The 19,022-nt window shown below is 35.8% G+C and overlaps 2 protein-coding genes across 2 annotated transcripts in view; one reads left to right on the top strand and one right to left on the bottom strand.

The window, feature by feature from the left end:
• The window catches only part of LOC307152871 (ras-related protein Rab-38-like), a 40,655-nt gene extending 26,860 nt beyond the window's left edge, over positions 1–13,795 (bottom strand). The window contains exons 1-3 of the mRNA XM_079861851.1: positions 13,711–13,795; positions 11,564–12,302; positions 4,794–5,043 (exon numbers count right to left, since the gene is read on the bottom strand). Coding sequence (XP_079717977.1) covers positions 4,794–5,043; positions 11,564–12,248 — 935 coding nt within the window. The 5' untranslated portion in view covers positions 12,249–12,302; positions 13,711–13,795. The remainder of the gene's footprint in view (positions 1–4,793; positions 5,044–11,563; positions 12,303–13,710) is intronic.
• Positions 13,796–15,604: 1,809 nt separating this feature from the next.
• Positions 15,605–18,729, top strand: kpna7 (karyopherin alpha 7 (importin alpha 8)). Its single transcript, XM_079861478.1, has 10 exons — positions 15,605–15,823; positions 15,918–16,058; positions 16,132–16,217; positions 16,302–16,570; positions 16,732–16,814; positions 16,901–17,164; positions 17,238–17,471; positions 17,986–18,168; positions 18,273–18,419; positions 18,592–18,729. The coding sequence occupies exons 1-10, from the start codon at positions 15,734–15,736 to the stop codon at positions 18,679–18,681; spliced, it is 1,587 nt and encodes a 528-aa protein (XP_079717604.1). The 5' UTR covers positions 15,605–15,733; the 3' UTR covers positions 18,682–18,729.
• The last annotated feature ends 293 nt before the right edge of the window (positions 18,730–19,022 follow it).

Consider the following 19,022-nt stretch of genomic DNA (forward strand, 5'->3'; position numbering starts at 1 on the left):
TGAGCTTCCGTTTATCACAAATGATGTGTGAGTTGATGAATGTTTACAAGCCTAAATTAAACCTGTTCATCATATATAGTGATTGTGTCTCTTCCAATGGAGGGACAGAAAGCTCTCAGATTTCACGAAAAAAGATCTTCATTTGTGTTCCGAAGATGGACGAAAGTCTTACGGGTTTAAAACGACATGAGGGTGAGCAATTTATAACAGAATTTATATTTTTGGATGAACTATCCCATTAAGTTTGGTGCTGTTGTCAACAGCATTTTGGTTGTTTTGGCTATATCTTTGCATGAATATCAATTTCATGCATTTCAATTTGTCAAATGGCTTCAATATGGGTAGATGTGCTTGTTGTGATATTTGAGGATGGCTGCAGCAGCAGCATTCATTGAGTTAGGAAAGAAAGAAAATATGAGGGACATTATAAGTTCGTCATCCCTTGGCTTTTGGTGAATTGAAGCCACTGAGTAGGGTTAACGAATGAAAGCCAATGAAGCAAACATGCATATGCAGGGCATTACGTGAATGAATGAAATCAGAAAGCAGCCAAGATACCAAAGAAAGACCGTGGAGACTTTGTAAAATGTCTTGAGGCACTTTATCACTTTTGCAGCCACATAGAGATCAAGTAACTGGAACAGAGACACAGTGGCCAGATTCTCATTGAACCAAAGAAAAAAAAAAAAAAAAAAAAAAACTCAACACTCGGCTACCTTCCCTAGTGTCTGACACCTCATCAAACAAACACACACACACACACATAAACTCGGTCATCCACTCATGCGCACACAAACACACCTCACCCACGCATACACATGGACACACACACTGTCACTGGCACCCCCATAAACATGGCATCTTCTCTCAGCCCATCCAGGCTGTCTGGAATGCCCCGAGGCCCAGAATACCATGACACCATTTTCTGAAATAGATCCTCTTTAAATATTCTGAAATATAGGCCTTTACCACAGAACAAATGCCATTAAACTTCACCAAAACAAAGATTTTCCAGGCGCTTGCAGGTTGATATTATCCGATTACAAAGTTATTAAAGGAGCTGATCTCAAAACAATGGAGTTTTTGTATGATTTGAAAAACTATGGGCAATGAAAAAACGGCAAAGCAAATTATTGGATATTAAATCCGTATTAAATCAAAAATCAAAATTTCACAAAAATATTTCTTTAGAGAAGAAGAGAAAAATATTCAAAGCACATGCTTAAAAATCTTCTTTTCAAACATTGGTGATTTTTTAGAGAGTTTAACTTGCAATTGTTACCTTAAAAAGCAGTTTTTGGTCAAAGAAATAAAGCTGAAAAAAATAGATGAAAAACAAAAACAAAATTAAGAAAGTCAAAATTAGTAATGTTGTCTTGGCAACTAACTGAAATACATAAGTTTCAGTTGAAATACTAAAATTACTAAAACTTAAACAGAAATAAAAATAAAGCTAGATAGAAACATTAAAAAGCAAACAAAACATGATGAAAGTGAATGCTCTGAAAAATGAGAGGTAATTCTAATTATTAATAAATACTACAATAGCATATAAATAATGCTAAAATAACACTGGTATAAATTCATGTACTTTGTTGATTCAGTGTAATTAAAAATATCAGCTTCTCTCTTTTGAGGTCACCACAGTGGACCATCAACATATTTATTTTGCATATGTTTTACAATATTTAATAAAACCAATTCATTTAGCTGTTACCATTATTAGGTTGCCAGTTGAAGGTATGATATATCAGTAATTATATATTTTTTCAGCAGAAGGTGTTCTTATCCAGTCCATTTAATGTAAACTCATCCTTAAAGGTGAAGTACTAAACAGAACTGCAAAGAATTACGTTTTCCCAAATGCTCCCAACAGCCCCTGCATGTCTTCCATTGTTTGGATGAACAGGTAGTCCCACCCCAAAAATACACCATTGGTTGAGCCAGATATTATTGATCCTAAACTGAACTTACCTATAGTCATCTCTGCATATAAAACTGGGATAGGAGAAGGAATTTTATCTTTAAAAAAAAAAAAAGACACTTCACCTTTAAGAGTCAGCGAATGCCTCAATACCAAACCGAAGAGCTCCTGAACAGAAGCAGAAATTGGAGGGATTATTCTTAGTTTAATATCTCAAAGACATAATACATTATTTCAGTCCTTAATATCCATAAGCGATTTATTAATGGAACAGTGAGAACTGAATTGGGGGTGAAGCTAAAAATAGATAATTTAGATGTCACACTCCAGGAGATTATAAATGGGAAGAATCATTTCTTACTTAATTTGACACTATGAATAGCACGTGCACATTTTTCAAGATGTCGATGCCAAGTCAAACTCTTAAAATACTCTTTTCACAGGATCTGTCATATACAATTATCTTTTTATAAGTCATTAAATGGTAAATTAGCAATCTTTCACAAATAGCTGAAGCGTCTATGATGCGTTTGTTAGGTAAAGTTGAAATGTAAGAGTGTTTAAGAGACAGTATGTACTTGTTGAAACAGATACAGTGTTACAGAATTAGTTCGGTGTCACTGCACCTCTCAAGTCTTGATTACAGAGTCAATAAGCTCACTCAAGAGGAGTTATTATCATTACACGAATCAAGTGCCTATCTCTAAAACAATAAATCACATACCTTGCTTCAGATGATTGTTCACTATAATGGTGATGATGATGGTGATGGCAACATTTGTGGTGATAACAGACAGAAAGATGAGCCTTGCTTCCATGTTTTGATCCTTCTTGATTTTGTCTCTCACACACACATACAAGCAAAGAGATGCAGATGATGATCAACAGGCGTGGGTGGACATTCAAAAGGTAAACACAGTCTCTTTGAGATACCAACAGAACTGCCTGATGCATGGTGTGGCCCTTTCTGACCCACAATATCTGTGGAAAAAGCACTAAATGAACAGAAGGTAACAGGCGGTGAAGAAGGTACAGAAGAAAGGTGTCACCAGGGCTGGTTGTCACATGCGCTATATCTCATATATGGTTTTGAATCAAACATCCAAATACAGTATGTTTACTCTAGGACACATATATTCGCACATATGCATACTTTTATAAAATTGATTAATTATAACAACAGTTTTTTTCTGTTTATATTATCTTTCTTTTACTTTTATATTAGTACTCTGTTTTACACATTTTTGTTGTTCATTGAATAATTTTGTGCTTTTATAATAATTTTACTTTATACATTTTTGTGGAGAAACAAAAATTTAAAAGGGACATGCTGATGGAAAAAAAAGATTTCGGTGTTCTCTCGAGAAACTTTGCGTTCGCTCACAAAATGTTTGCGTTCTCTCGAGAAACTTTGCGTTCACTCACAAAATGTTTGCTTTCTCTTGAGAAAACTCCCAAGCTCTTTTGTGTTCTTTGCGAGCGAACGTGAGGTTTCTCGAGGGAACGCAAACGTTTTTGAGAGAATGCTTATTTTCATATTTTTTCCATCACCATGTCCCTTTAGTGGCTCAGTAAAAACCATTAAATAGTCTGTTTTTTGCATATATAGCCTTAAGTTCAAAAGTTTGTCTGTTTTTTCTTTTAAATAAATTCATATTTTTATTCAGAAAGTATGCATTAATTGATCAAAAATTACAGCAAAGTTATTTATAATGTTACCAAAGATTGCTATTTCAAATAAATGCTGTTCATCAAATTCCATTCATCAAAGAAATCTTAAAAACAATGATCATGTTTCCACAACAAGATTAAGCAGCACAACTGTTTTCAACATTGATAATAAAAAGAAATGTTTCTTGAGCATCAAATCAGCATATTAGAATGATTTCTGAAGGATCATGTGACACTGAAGACTGGAGTAATGATGCTGAAAATTCAGCTTTGTCATCACAGAAATACTAGGGCTGTCAAACGATTAATCGCGATTAATCGCATCCAAAATAAAAGTTTGTTTTTACATAATATATGTGTGTGTACGGTGTGTAATTATTTTCTATATATAAATACACACACATGCATGTATATATTTAAGAAATATTTGCATGTATATACTGTGTATATATAATTTATATTATATATAAATATTTTATATATAAATAACAAATTTTTCTTAAATATATATGCATGTGTGTGTATTTATATATAGAAAATAATTATACTCCATACACACACATATATTATGTAAACAAACTTTTATTTTGGATGCGATTAATCGCGATTAATCGTTTGACAGCCCTAAGAAATACATTACATTTTTAAACATTTAAATAGAAAATAGTTACTCTGAATTGTAATATTATTTCACAATATTATTGTTTTTACTGTATTTTTGATCAAATAAATGCAGCATTTGTGAGTATAAGAAAATGCACAGACTTCAAAATAGTAGTGTATTTGACATACCAAAAGCCCAAATGTAAATTAGATGGATTCTATTTTGAAAACTTATCCCATTTGATAACATGCCGCAACAAGCAGTAACCGTGGAAATGTTTAATAAGATTGGGTAGTCATTACCAAACAGAATGTAACATCCAAACACAAATCTACTCAAAAACAAATCTACTCTGAGACATTCTCTGGAGTAAAACATGTGGCAACTAGCCCTGGTCTCTCCTACAATCTTTCTCGAGTGAGTAAGCTTTTCTAATACACTTTGAGAAAGAAAATAGATTTGTTTTCCAAAACTGCCCAGAGTGCTTGCCGCAGGCACAATTTCAGGAGAGTTTTCTGGCTGTTTCTTTGATAAGAAAGCGTCTGTCAAGAATATAAATCCATGTGTATGGAGAACACGTGTTTGGTTACTCACCTGCCAACCAACAGGAACTCTCCAACTAGGCGGCGGCGTCTCATGGCCATGAGGATGCCACGCACGGTCATGCCCTCGCAGAAGCACGCCACCACACGGGCTTTGGGCAGGTGGCTTCTGAGCTTATCGAGAAGACGGTCAAAACTCTGTTCTCCAGCATTGCTGTAGATCTTGTCAGAGTGGGCGATACAGATGCCCTCCTTTGCTGCCATGTCTTTGAAGGCCTCCATTCCACTCTCACCATAGTTCCCTGAAGATTGAGAAATTGAATGATAATTTATATAATTCTATATTAGATTATATTACAGTAGTGGCCAAAAATGATGTCCAGAGGGGATATCTGTTTTTAAAGACCTACGAGTTCAATTAAACCATTAAAATGTGAGGAAAATTGGATCATTTTAAAACATTTTATATATGAGAGAGAACAAAACTAAACTTGGTTAAGGTATGTAACTGACTAAATTATTTGGCAACCTACAGCTGTCACGTGGAGTTGAAGTGGAAGATGAAGGAAGTGAGTGAACAGATAGCTTGCCACTTAAATATACTTTATTTAACACAACAAAACAAGGAAGAGTTATCCAAACAAGAGAAAATCCAGGCCAGAGAAAAAGGAACAGAACAAACTGTGAGCTTAAATACAAGAGATAACAAGCAACTCAACAAGAACCAGGTGTACCAATCTGTAACCATGACAACTAATGAGGGATCGGAACACAGGAAAGTAAAGGAAGGAAAACAAGGAAGGTAAACTAATAATTAACTGGAACAAACACAGTGACAGAATAAAACCATGGATAGAAATAAAACAGAAGACAATTAAGCTAAACATGACAATAATGTGACAAATTGACTACAACATAATCAGTTATTAATATTTTGTTGGATCTCTCGTTTTTGCATGTGTTAATAATTTATTTTTTTATTTGTATATCATTGCATGTTTTATTAGCACAATCTACCCAAAATGCTTGCAAAATCTGTAACGAAATTTGAATAATATATGAATAAAGGGTGAATATGTCAATTTTACTTGGCCAGACATCACCTTTTGCCATTATATTATATTGTATTGTATTATATTGCATTGTTTTATATTATATTATATTTAGGGCTGTCAAACGATTAATCGCGATTAATCGCATCCAAAATAAAAGTTTGTTTTTACATAATACATGTGTGTGTATGGTGTATAATTATTTTCTATATATAAATACACACACATGCATGTATATATTTAAGAAATATTTGCATGTATATACTGTGTATATATATATATTTATATTATATATAATTTATATTATATATAAATATTTTATATATAAATAACACATTTTTCTTAAATATATATGCATGTGTGTGTATTTATATATAGAAAATAATTATACTCCATACACACACATATATTATGTAAACACAAACTTTTATTTTGGATGCGATTAATCGCGATTAATCGTTTGACAGCCCTAATTATATTATATTATATTATATTATATTATATTATATTATATTATATTAATATATAAAATGCATTTATTTATGTTGTGCTTATATTATATAAGTGTCTGAAAAGTGTTATTTATTATATTATATATAATTTTATATTAGCATTTTGATTAAACAATGGTTCAATAAAATATTTATATAAAAAAAAGTAATTGGGGTTTTAATATAAAATAGCTTGAAATTGTACAGCTATAATGTAACTCTGTGACAGCAATAGATGTTGATTGGTGCACAAAACAATCTCAACCTGTCAAAATCATGCTGAAATGACTTGGTTAAAATCTTCAGGGGGAAATGAGTCATAGGTGCTACTCACAGTTAAGAACAGCACAAGGTTTGACTGACATTCTCACATTTTATTCTCATCATTAGTTCTTCTGGTGTTTAGAAATAATATATATCCTACTTCTTCCTTATTACCAGAAAATGATGAATGGGCCAGTGGAGGAAAGTGTGAGATTGTTTCTCAATAGAATATTGAACACTATTTTGAGAGATCATGGAAATGTGGAAATCTCATGAAATTACCCTTTCAAGCAGTTTGTTCTGTTGAGCAAAAAAGTAATGTAATGTCAGATTTACTACAAAGATTCCAAAATAATCATCTATATTCTATAAAAGTGTCCATGTTCTGTGCTTTGCTTCCTGTATATATTTAGTAAGAAACATAAATAGATTTCACTTTTTCATGCTTAGAAAAACTAATGAAAAACAGGCCATGGTGCCCCTCTTTCACAAAGCGTCAGGGGTAAACTCCCCCAATTTACATAAAAATCAGGTCACCTACTTTTGTGTGAGGAATGTTCCCAGTCTTCACGCATTTTATGAGGTGCGAATTTGATACAATTGCAGAGATGGCTTGATAAAAAGCAAACGTACAGCTTAATTTCATCCCCCCAAAAAATTACTTTCACAATTTCTTCCAAATCATTGCATAAAAAAAATCTTAATTATACCCAAGAGTATGAGCACTGGTAATGAAGATTAAATAAAAATCAGTACATCAGCAGTGAGCGTAGTGGTTTACAGTCTTGTAACTTAAAGGTTGCAGGTTCAAATTTTGCAGGGGTGTTATGTGAACTGTGAAGTCACTGAGATCACCACTGCGTCCCAAAGGAAAGCGTTTAACCCCAGTTTGCTATTAGCATTCCAGCAAGTACGCTGTGTTTGTCAAGGGGAAAACTGTCCATTGTTGTTCATCCTAACATGAAAGTTTCGAGGAACTGTACCTTACTGTACAGGAACTGTACTGTTATGCAGTACATTTTAGTGTTCCCATTAATAATGTCTCAATATATTAATAACGTACATTGCCATTCAAATGCTTGGGGTGCAGCAAGATTTAAAAAAAAGAAAGAAAATAAATGAATACTTTTATTAAATTGATTAAAAGTAACAATAAAGCCAATTATAATGTTTTGTTATAATGTATTGTTATTAAATGCTATTTCAAATCAGTTCTTTTAAAATTTCTGTTCACCAATGAATCATGGTTTCCACAAAAATATTAAGCAGCATGACTGTTTTTGACATTAATAATAATAAATGTTTTTTTGAGCAGCAAATTAGCATATTAGAATGATTTCTGAAATTATTCAGAATGATGTGATACTGAAGACTGGAGTAATGATGCTGAGCTTTGCCATCACAGGAATAAATTACATTATTACAACTGCAAATAAGTTATTTCAAATAATAATAATATTAGTTGTAATAATATTTCACAATATTACTGTTTTACTGTACTTAATAAATGCAGAAATGGTGAGCATAAGAGAATAAAGAGAGAATCTTAGCAACCCCAAACTTTTGAAAAGTATAGTGTCTTGTCTGTATGATAAAATGTGAAATATTAGCTATTATTGTAACACTTTACCTAGCTTTAAATATTGTTTTGTAATCTTTTAACTAACAAATGCCAATTAATAACAAATTCCTCCTGGAAATGACACAACAACAACACCAAAACAACGCAAGCATCAGTATGTATTAGTAATGGATTTGATGGATTCTGCAATGTTTTGTGGTTTGCCTCACTATAAAACGTTCTAAAATGTTTGCTACAATTACAGAAATCAGTATGATAATATTGAAATTTGGAAAAATAAAAACAAAACCAAGAGAATGATCACTGAGCAATGACAGGTTATTTAGCACCAGACATAATGCCATTGTGTAAATGATCATGGTATAAGTGTGTCACCCATGTATAACTTCATGACTTTCAAATGCATCTCATCCTTCTGATGACTTAGATTTGAGAAATGCATTTCCAAATGCGCACGATTCCATCTCTAATCTCTCTCCCCAGGGAAGGACTTCTTCAAATCTTTCACTCCATTCCTCTCTGCCAGTTCGGCGAATTCATTCTCTTGCTGCGCTCAAACTTCACTAGAACCTTCTGTCTCAGATAAAAATGGATATATAATTAAAAAAATCTGAGTTACATAATGTCTTCCAGGCATTTCATCGATAAAGAGCAGTAATCAAGTGGTCTCAAAATCCAATTGATTGGTCATAACAAATGTGGCTAAAATGACCTCTGCACACAGTAACAGATATTTTGATGACGTCAACTGTCTCTTTCCCTCCTACAGAGAGACAGACACTGCAGACAAGTCTTTAAACAGTGTGTTCACTCAAACAGGAAAATTCATTAAACGCCCACAGACAGCGAAAACAGAGCTAAAGATGTAAATGATCATCATGGTCGCCTTTCAGTTAATGATTTCTGTTTGTTCTGTGATCTGTCACGAGGCCAAAAAAAGGCCAAAACAAAAGCACAGCAGCAACACAATACGTGAGCGTGGCTATTAACCATTCATTCTGTGTACGCTGTGTGCAAACATCAAAGACACTCTTGAACATGATGAAACAATAGATAGACAAATCTGCAGGAAGGGACGATTCTGCTTGGCACATCATTTTGCACATCAATACCTAAATACAGTAAATCTCACTATTATGTACAAAGCTTTCATTACTGCAAAACACGTTTGTCGAAACCATCACCCACTTTCTCAAAACCTTAAACACAAAACCAAATCTTCAAACTACATTCAGAGAACATCTGACTCCTCTGGCAAAATCAAACAATTGCCTCAAAAGCATTTTATCTGATAATGCTTACTGATCATACACACAGCGATATTATATAATATTATAAACGCTACAGATCATTCATTATGCACTACATCAAAAAACTTACAGTAGAAAGGTGAACAAATTGGATACTGTATGCACTGCAAGTATAGTATTGTACTGAATATTGTATAGTAGGCCTATTGAATGGCCTTGCATACTGTAAAAATACAGTGACCCGACTGCAAAAGCCAAAAAGGTTAAAGAGGTGGTTGATTAGGATTTCACTTTTTTAACTTTAGTTAGTGTGTAATGTTGCTGTTTGAGCATAAACAACATCTGCAAAGTTACAACGCTCAAAGTTCAAAGCAAAGGGAGATATCGCATTTCAAGGACTAAAACGAACGTCTGGCAACGGAAATGTCATCTTTTGCCAGGCAAAGGGAAAAACCCTCTGGAATGCCAGATCAACATTCTGCACACCTCGCTCATTCTCGTCCTCATCCTCTTCCTCCTTGTTCACCACCTCTTACACATACTCTTCCTCCTCTCCCTCTTATATCGTTTCCATCCATTGTTTGTATAAACATTCAGTGCAACATTTGAGTCAATTTAGGCACTCTGAACGGACTTGTATGTACAGTTGGTTTGGTCACATCATTAGAAACAAGTGTGAACAATTTTGAGTCGTTGAGTGTAAACGATGACAACTGTGTTGTAGTTGCACAGTGCGAAATGTGTTTTAGTGAGTGAGAATGTGTTTAGAGTTTTGCAAAAAAAATTGCAAATGGTGTCTTTACCTGAACTTTTTTAATGTTTCACAGAAAGAGTGATTTACTCAACAAATTGGTTTAGGCTGTTTAGAATGTGGCTCAGAGAAAACGGTAACATACTTTTTATAAGGGTTATTTTCATCTAAAACAAGGCAAAACACCTATTTTCCATTGGCGCTCAGTGATTGACAAGCTGGTTAAAAACCAGTCAAATCAAATTTGACTACAAACATTTGGTCTATTTTATTAATATAGCCAACAAATGAGCCCAGAAATTACAAATGTCAAAGTATGATATAATAAAAAAAGGAGCTACAGAATATGCAAGCAAATAAATCAACATCATGGAGCTTTTCACAGCTCCCTGTTCTGTATGTGGGTGAAAACTGTGGTGGGCTCCACATTTAACTACCTGCTGGCAATTAACACCTGTCTGTGAGATCATCAATCTTTCAGTCAATCTGCTTGATACACTTTCTAATATACAGTAAAAAACTAAAATAAAAAGGATTAAAAGCTGTAGTGCTGCAGCAACGATTAACCGTGATTAATCGCATCCAAAATAAAAGTTTGTGTCTATATAATATATGTGTGTACTGTGCATAATTATTTTGTATATATAAATAAACACGTTTATATTTAAGAAATATTTGCATGTATATATATTTATACATAATTTATATTAATAAATAACACATTTTTCTTAAATATATAGGCCTACTTTCATATATGTGTATTTATATATACAAAATAATTATACACAGTACACATACATATATTATGTAAACACAAACTTTTATTTTGGATTGTTGCCAGCACTACTATATAGTTATATTAAAATGACAAGAACACCCAACAAAATTACTAAAACTTTAACTAAAATTAAAATGAAAACAAAATATTTATAAAAACTACAATAGTATGATACTCCAAGACTTTGTGCAGTTTAAACGGTGTTAAATCTTTTCTAACCAAGTATAATTTAATAAAAAAAAGTAAAAAACAGATTCCTGGATCTTGACTATATGTGGCACATTCCGCATCTGAGACATACACGATTTATAAGGACTGTGATGTGTCATTTCCCTCTATGAAAAATAAAGAGATTTTGCTGTTTAGGCCTAGATAAAGGTGAACCACGACAGATAGAGTGATACATTATCACCTAAAAAAAAAAATCCCTCTGGAAATCTCTCACTTTGAGAATGTGGAAGATTTAGCACTTTAAATAATAGTGTTACGTGCTGGTGGAGATCTGTGTTCCTCACTGGAAGACTTTTGTGAAATACTAATATGAGGAAGAAAACTAAAAGAGTTTCAGTGCAGATTCAGCTCTTCTAAGAGGCATTGGAAAATCTCACGAGAACCGTGAAGAAAAATGCTTCCCTGAGGAGAGAGATCACGTACCTTCAGTGTGAATGGCAGATACGTAGGTCCAGTTGTATCGTTTGACGATGTCCACCATCGCTCTGGCTTGCTGGGCGTCGGACGGCACCACCCTCATGAAGTACTTGTACAAAGACTTATCGCTGAGATCCATACTGGTAGCCGAATACGCAATCTGGGGAATGTTGAACAGCTGAAGGAGATTCTGAACCTGGATGGCCACAGAACTGGACCCAGGCCCGATCAGCCCCACAATGGGCTTCTTCCCCTTCATGGGAGTCCCTCCATCTTCAGTTAAACACTTGGTCATGCCCTCCTCCTCCTCGGCCGAGACCAGGGTGTCACGGATAAACTCGATGCTCTGCTCCAGAGCCACGGCCGAATGCCAGCAGGAGTCTCTGATCTCGCAGCCCAGCGTGATGTTGGGTAGGATGTGTGGGTCCGCATTGATGCGGTCCAGGGTGTGCATCATGGCCTCCACCCTCTGGATGCCGTACTGCTCGCGTACGGCGCCGCACTTGCGCTCGTGAACCTTGTCGGCCGGCGGCTGATGATGGACGGAGAAGAGCGCCCCGATGATGATGTCGCCGGGGATGTGGGCCAAGACGCGTCGCTCGCTGGCCTGGGCCTTCGCTAAATTATCCGGCCGTGTAGGACCCAATCTGTCTCCGATCAGCACAAACAACAGTAAGTGTAAAATCCCCATTTCCTCGGCCCTCTCAGATCAGAGTGTAGAATACAAGTAGGTTCCTCAGGGCATCTGAAAGAGTCACAAGAAGCAGAAATATTCAGAGCAATATCCCTAGAGATCATCAACCTCCCACTGAATCACAGAGGTGCATATTTGCGAGAGTCGTGATAAGGATGAGCTGTCGCCAGGGCAACGTCTTATTCTAAAGAGTGAGGATTTTTCTGCCTTCCTCTAAATATCTCGACATCAGGAGGAAAACAAAGTTGAAACGCTCATGAAGAAGTTCGTGAAATGTGCTTATTCCAGGCAGATCTCAGCATCATTAACACCTGTTAGAAGCAATAAGCATGCAAATCTTAAAAGATGTATTGATTCAGATTCATGTATTCATAACCTCAGAGATTTTCCAAAACACTGAGACCCAGAAGATAATGATCTTATGCAGATTTGCAGCCACTGAATATTTATACTGCCTCTTTACCCTTAACCTCTTTTTCATTACTCTAAATGAATTATTAATTTGATTAAAAAGGAGTTAAACAGCTTAAAGGGATAAATACAGAATTCCCCAGAATGATTGTTGGTTATAAGCCAGCCATTATATCATAATATATATGTATATACAGATCACACGGAGAAATACTAGGGATTTATACTATACTCTTTGTTTGCAACAGACTGATAGAACCCCACTGTATGAACACAGAACCCCATGTATACTTAATCAGATTGATTCTTCATACTCAATTCACAGAGTTGGTATTGGGACATAGATGCACTATTTATGTTCTTCCATTGATACAGTATGTTTTGCGCTCTAACTACGATGCATTTTTAAACAGCCAGGACTGGACAGGATATCTTAAGTTTTCCAAAACGACAGAAAACCCTGAATTCCTTTAACACATAATTGTTGGGCAGACTTACAAAGTGCATTCCGTTAAATTGAATTCGTGACAAACCACCAACAATAACTCAATAGTACAGAGAAATCCATACTGTATAGACAGTTTGCTAATGGTTGTACGGTTTCTTTTCTTTTCTTTGTTGTAGCTGTTGTACATTATTTTGTTCATGTAATAGTTAATTTAAAAGAGAAGTTAAACATGAGCAAGATATTACTTAATTAATAGATTGATTAATTAAGGTGCCAGACTCAAAAGTTACACGATCCAATAAGCATTCGCTGTTGTATGAGCTGTCCATGGTACTGAAATACATGGTGCTGATAATCCAGTGAATCTGAATCTATGTATGGCAATGAAAATCACACTGTGGCGGAATACCACTTCATATGTGGCCAATGCCATAACACATAATCAAGAACTTACATGAAGAACTCACTAAGGAAGCACATGACCGTTCAAATCATCAGAAACATGACCATGAATTTAAGCGTGAGGCATTAGACATATATTGAAAAGTGTTAAATACCAACGCTAATGATTATGAAAACACCAGTGATAATGTAACTTACCGTTCGGTCGTTGTTTTGCTCGTGTTCTTCTCACAATCGGAGTGTCTCTGGGTGTATGAGCGCGTGCGATGCGCGTTCACTTCAGCAACAACTCTCGCGCGCGTCACGTGACATATATTTTTCTAAATATTTACATCTTGTTCTAACAGTCCATGAAGATGAAAACCATAAAGAAGTTACATACTCACAGTCACCTCTGTTTGTATAAGTAAAGTCTAAAAATATAATTATTTATTTTTTATTTTAATTTTTTGTCAGGTGATCTTTTATTTTGTATACCCATAAACTTCTCTGTTTTACAAACTATAGAGGTATTTATTGTCCATTGCAGTATTAGCTGTTTTTTTAATTAAAAGTCATATTAAAAAAAGCTGTAAAGGTTTAAGAATCTGGTCAATCCTTGACCGTTTTTATTAGATTGTTTTCTCTTAAATATGTCTTGCAGTGACTATAAGGACTGATGCAGAACTTTGACCACTTCCCTCATACGGGCACAGCGCCATCATCTGGTAACTCAAAAAATGATATAATTTATCATGTCAGTGCTGTTTATAACCTTTTGGTTTTACAACCCCACAAAACAATCCCATCAGTTAGTCACTAATACCATCAACACCAGACCAGAAATAACTCACAACTTACAGGGTATCATTTAGTTTTATCATTAATATTATTCAGTTGCACACTTTTACAATGTGCTTTCTCAGTTGCTGGCCCTAAGTTGTGGAATGGTTTACTTATGTCTATTAGATCCTCTAGCTCTGTAAACATGTTTAAAACCTTTCTCAAGACGTATTTGTTTGATGAGGCCTTTGCTACTTTGTAAGGAGCATTAGGTTTGGATTAGATGCATTTGTGGTGTTTGTTTATTATTTCTCTAATATGAGGGGTTTTTTTTTATCCTTATAAAATTTGTACTGCACTCACTCTGGAGCTTTAAAAATACATTTAGATGTGATTTGATTCACTTTTAAACTAAACAATCCATACTATATTAAAAAAAAAAAAAAAAAAAAAACTAACCAAGTAGCTCGTTTTAATGAGGAAGTTTTGACAGTTCTGTGGTTGTGTCCAGTCCTTCTGGCATTGTTTTACTGTACAGAAGAGAGAAGTTTGAGTAAGACAAGTAAGAAATGTAAAAATTTACCTCTTTATTTTACTACAAGTGTAATCATTTTTATTTTATTTTACATATACATTTGAACACTTGGTTGGGAATTACTGATGTAGATCACATTCAAAACTAGTCATGCTATGCAGGCCTACATTTATAGCAATAAAACTGTTAATTGTAAAATATGAAATACTTTCAAAGAAGTTTTTCCGTAGCAAATCCAAGTGACACTATGAAGTTGAGGTATCAGATATTTTATTATTAATAAAATGTAATGTATTTAAAGGTTTTATTAAAAATATATAGATGTATTTTTAGGTAAAATGTATAGTACTATTTTTCATATTTGATGTACTTCAATAGAAATGGTTTATATATATATATATATATATATATATATATATATATATATATATATATATATATATACATATATATATGGCTGCAAGGGATTTTTAAGAAAGGACATTCATTCAAAAAGTCTTATTATATCACTATTGGCCTCTAGATGGCAATAACATACTTTTTTATTTCACAGGCACACATTTCAACAACTTCAAAATCATATTTTTCTTAGGTTGTGGCATTAGTTGGTTATTGACTGACTTTTATAATTATTATACTGTAGTTGTATGATCTAAGACGTGAAATAACATCTAATACACACCAAACAAATGGTGAATCCTCTGATCTGAGGTGTGTCCCAAGGCTATAAATTAATATCACCTGATTCTAATTGTGCTTGTCTATTTAATGCTCTTTGCAGCTGGTTACATATTTATTGCAGTTGAGTCTAGCACTGAGAGATCTGTTTTATACACAAACTCCTGCTGTCAGTTCTGTTTTAGCAGTTATTGTAACGTTTGATCTTAAAACCTCCTGTAGAAGTTTGTTAGGAGTGATTTGCCTATGGCTAGTGCATTGAGTGTCAAAATGCCTACTGAAAATCTGTCTGATAAACGCATGTCCAAGTTCAAAAATAAGGGCAAGGAGCCAACGGTGAGCTGTGCATCCGTTCTGGCTATTTTTTCCACTTTCAACAGTTCTCTCCTTAATCTCTTGATAGATTCACTCACCTTATCTCTGCTTGCAGAAAATGCGTGACCGCAGAATTGCAGAATGTGTTGAGCTTCGAAAAGCTCATAGGGTTGAAAGTATTCTGAAGAGGAGAAATATTTCATCCTTGGGAGATGAGGAACCTCTGTCACCAGAGTTTAACACTGACAACGAACAGGTGTTTACTACTTCTACCTTCAATTAAAACACGTTTTTACAATGCTTTATCTCACTGTTTTCATCTTGTTAAGGTCATATCTGCAACGATTCAAGAGATTGTTGCAAGTGTGAACGCTGACAGCCCAGAGATGCAGAGACAAGGTTGTCAAGCAGCTAGGTACAGTAACCAATCTTAACTTGACTAGCAGTCATCTCAAATCATGTTACAGAGCATTACCAACCTTCAAATTGATCCCTACAGGAAGCTGCTTTCTCGGGAGAGGAACCCTCCCCTTAAGGAGATCGTTGAAGCAGGACTTCTGACTCGCTTTGTGGAGTTTCTAGGGAGGAACGATGACCCTATGCTGCAGTTTGAGGCTGCCTGGTCCCTTACTAATGTTGCATCTGGCACTTCTTGGCACACACAGCAAGTGGTAGAGCATGGAGCGGTACCAGCCTTCATCGCCCTGCTGGCTTCACCAATGCTGAACATCAGTGAACAGGCTGTCTGGGCTTTAGGCAACATTGCAGGTGAGGATACTTTGAACTTCAGGAGGCCTCTACATCGTAAAAGAATATGACGGTTAAACACTTGCACTGTAATGTTTGGTGAAACTTGGGTATTTTGTTGAAAACGGTGGTAGTTGTAAGTTTTGGAACCATTTGTCCCAGTGTTCATTCTTCCATTTTAGGTGATGGTCCATCCTATCGAGACGCCTTGATCGACTGTGGCGTCATCCCTGCCTTGTTGGCACGACTCACACCAGATGCTCCTGTGAGTTTCTTCTGGACTCGCCACATCTCTGAAATGGCAAATGTAAACAAACATGCAGAATGTAAACTACATAAAATGTTTTGCAGGTGGGATACCTTCGCAACCTTACATGGACCCTGTCGAACCTTTGTAGGAACAAGAATCCCTTCCCTCGTTTCAGTGCTGTCCAACAAATGCTCCCCTCCATAATCCAACTGCTCCACCACGGTGACAAATCCGTCCTGTCTGATGCATGCTGGGCCATTTCGTACCTCACCGATGGACCCAATGAACGAATTGATGTGGTCATCAAGACTGGAATTCTTCCACGGTTGGTTGAGCTGTTGGGCTTTGAGGAACTCTCTGTGGTGGTAAGTACTCAGTGTTTTTACCTTTTTGGTCTTGATGTTGGGCCACTTGAGGAGTTTCACCAATATTCTCTAGACACCAGCCCTACGGTCGATTGGGAACATTGTCAGCGGTTCGGACCTGCAGACGCAAGCGGCCATTGATGCAGGCGTGTTGAGTGCCTTGCCTCAGCTGATGCGACACCCTAAGTCCAGTGTTCAGAAGGAGGCAGCTTGGGCAGTGTCCAACATTGCAGCTGGACCCTGCCAACAGATTCAACAGCTCATCACGTGTGGATTGTTGGCTCCTCTGGTGGATCTCCTAAGGAATGTATGTCATAACGGATGTCTTTTATGTTGAGTTTTCTGCCCCCACAGAGTTGCCTATAAAAAGTTCTGGCTTCAATGTGATTGCATGCTTCTCCTAAAGCTGGGCATAAAATGAGGCCAATTATATAAGTAGTCCCTCCTGAGGCCCTTTGAAATGTGGTTTCATTTCCAGTTGAGAGAACTATACTATAACATGCATTGTCAAATCTTTGAGGTAATTGTATGGAAAGAGCAGACTTGTACAAGCAAATGGTTACAATGAAAGTCTTGTGCAAGAACTTCTGTTTTTAATGTTTGTGGTTATGTCATGATTTGACCGATAACAAAACCTTTTTGGGCTGCAGTGGTGGTCTGTTTTTTGCATTAGTTTGCCAATATTTTGTGGTAAATTCTTCTAATTGGGATTCATAAATGGATGTCTAATTTGGTGATAAAATGTCTTTCGTACCAAAATACAATGTGCTTTTTCAGTGTTGGTTTGACACTTTGGGATACTCAAACTCCTTGTATTGCAGGGTGACTTCAAAACCCAGCGAGAGGCAGTATGGGCAGTGACTAACTACACAAGTGGTGGGACCGTAGACCAAGTTGTTCATCTGGTCAAGTGTGGTGCTTTAGAGGCCATCTTGAACTTGCTTCAAGTTAAAGACACCAAGACGGTCCTGGTCATCCTAGATGCTATAAATAACATTTTCTTAGTGAGTTCACTGTGTGTGTGGCTTCATAAAGAAATCTGCAAAACCTTCCAACTTCCAGTGCTTGGCATTGAGATGCTAAAATATCAACTGTGTACCTTCTGCAGGCTGCTGAGAAACTTGGTGAGGTGGATAAGCTTTGTTTGCTGGTGGAGGAGGTGGGAGGGCTGGATCGAATTGAGTTTCTTCAAAACCATGAGAACAATACTGTTTATAGAGCGGCTCAAGCTCTTATTGAGAAGTATTTCAGTGAGGTGGGTGTCGCTGAAAGTCATTTTTGTTAGCAAGTTTGTCAAATGTTTTCGTAATCCTTTTGTTTGCAAATGCACTTTGATCTGGGAAAACTAAGACTTTTCCATAAACCATTCACTATTTCTTTTTACCCTCTCTGACGTCTTCCCACGACGCTTTCCTTGACTCCCTCAGGATGGTGAAGATCAGTGCCTGACAACGGAAGCCACAGACACAAACTTTGTCTTTGGAGCATCTGAGGTCCAAAAAAGATTTGACTTTTGAATTTTTTTTTTTAAAGCTTCAATTGAATAAAGGATTATTTTTGCAGCATGTTTTGGCCTATTTTTCTTGATTTTGGGGTTGGCAAGGCAGTTGCTGTTGTACAGTAGAAGTTTTCATGAAAGATCGTGCTTGCAAGGTAGCACTGTTTTAGTTTTTTTTTCTTTTCTTTTTTTTTTGTAAATGCCACCAGAGCCACTTAACGTGCTGAGTCATGACAAATGGCTTACAGTAAGTCTTATTTGGTGTTGGCAGTGGCTGTTAACTAGGGGTGGAACGGTACACCAAAGTCACGGTTCGGTACAATGGAGGGAAAAGCAAACCAAATGTAGAAGGCAAATTTT

The sequence above is a fragment of the Squalius cephalus genome (assembly GCF_949319135.1).
Source record: "Squalius cephalus genome assembly, chromosome: 24".
Classification (NCBI taxonomy): domain Eukaryota; kingdom Metazoa; phylum Chordata; class Actinopteri; order Cypriniformes; family Leuciscidae; genus Squalius; species Squalius cephalus.

Coding starts and splice junctions, on each gene's coding strand:
- kpna7 (XM_079861478.1), top strand. CDS start 15,734: ATGGCTAGTGCATTGAGTGTCAAAATGCCTACTGAAAATCTGTCTGAT. Junction 16,059..16,131: donor TTAACACTGACAACGAACAG/GTGTTTACTACT, acceptor CATCTTGTTAAG/GTCATATCTGCAACGATTCA. Junction 17,165..17,237: donor TTGAGGAACTCTCTGTGGTG/GTAAGTACTCAG, acceptor AATATTCTCTAG/ACACCAGCCCTACGGTCGAT.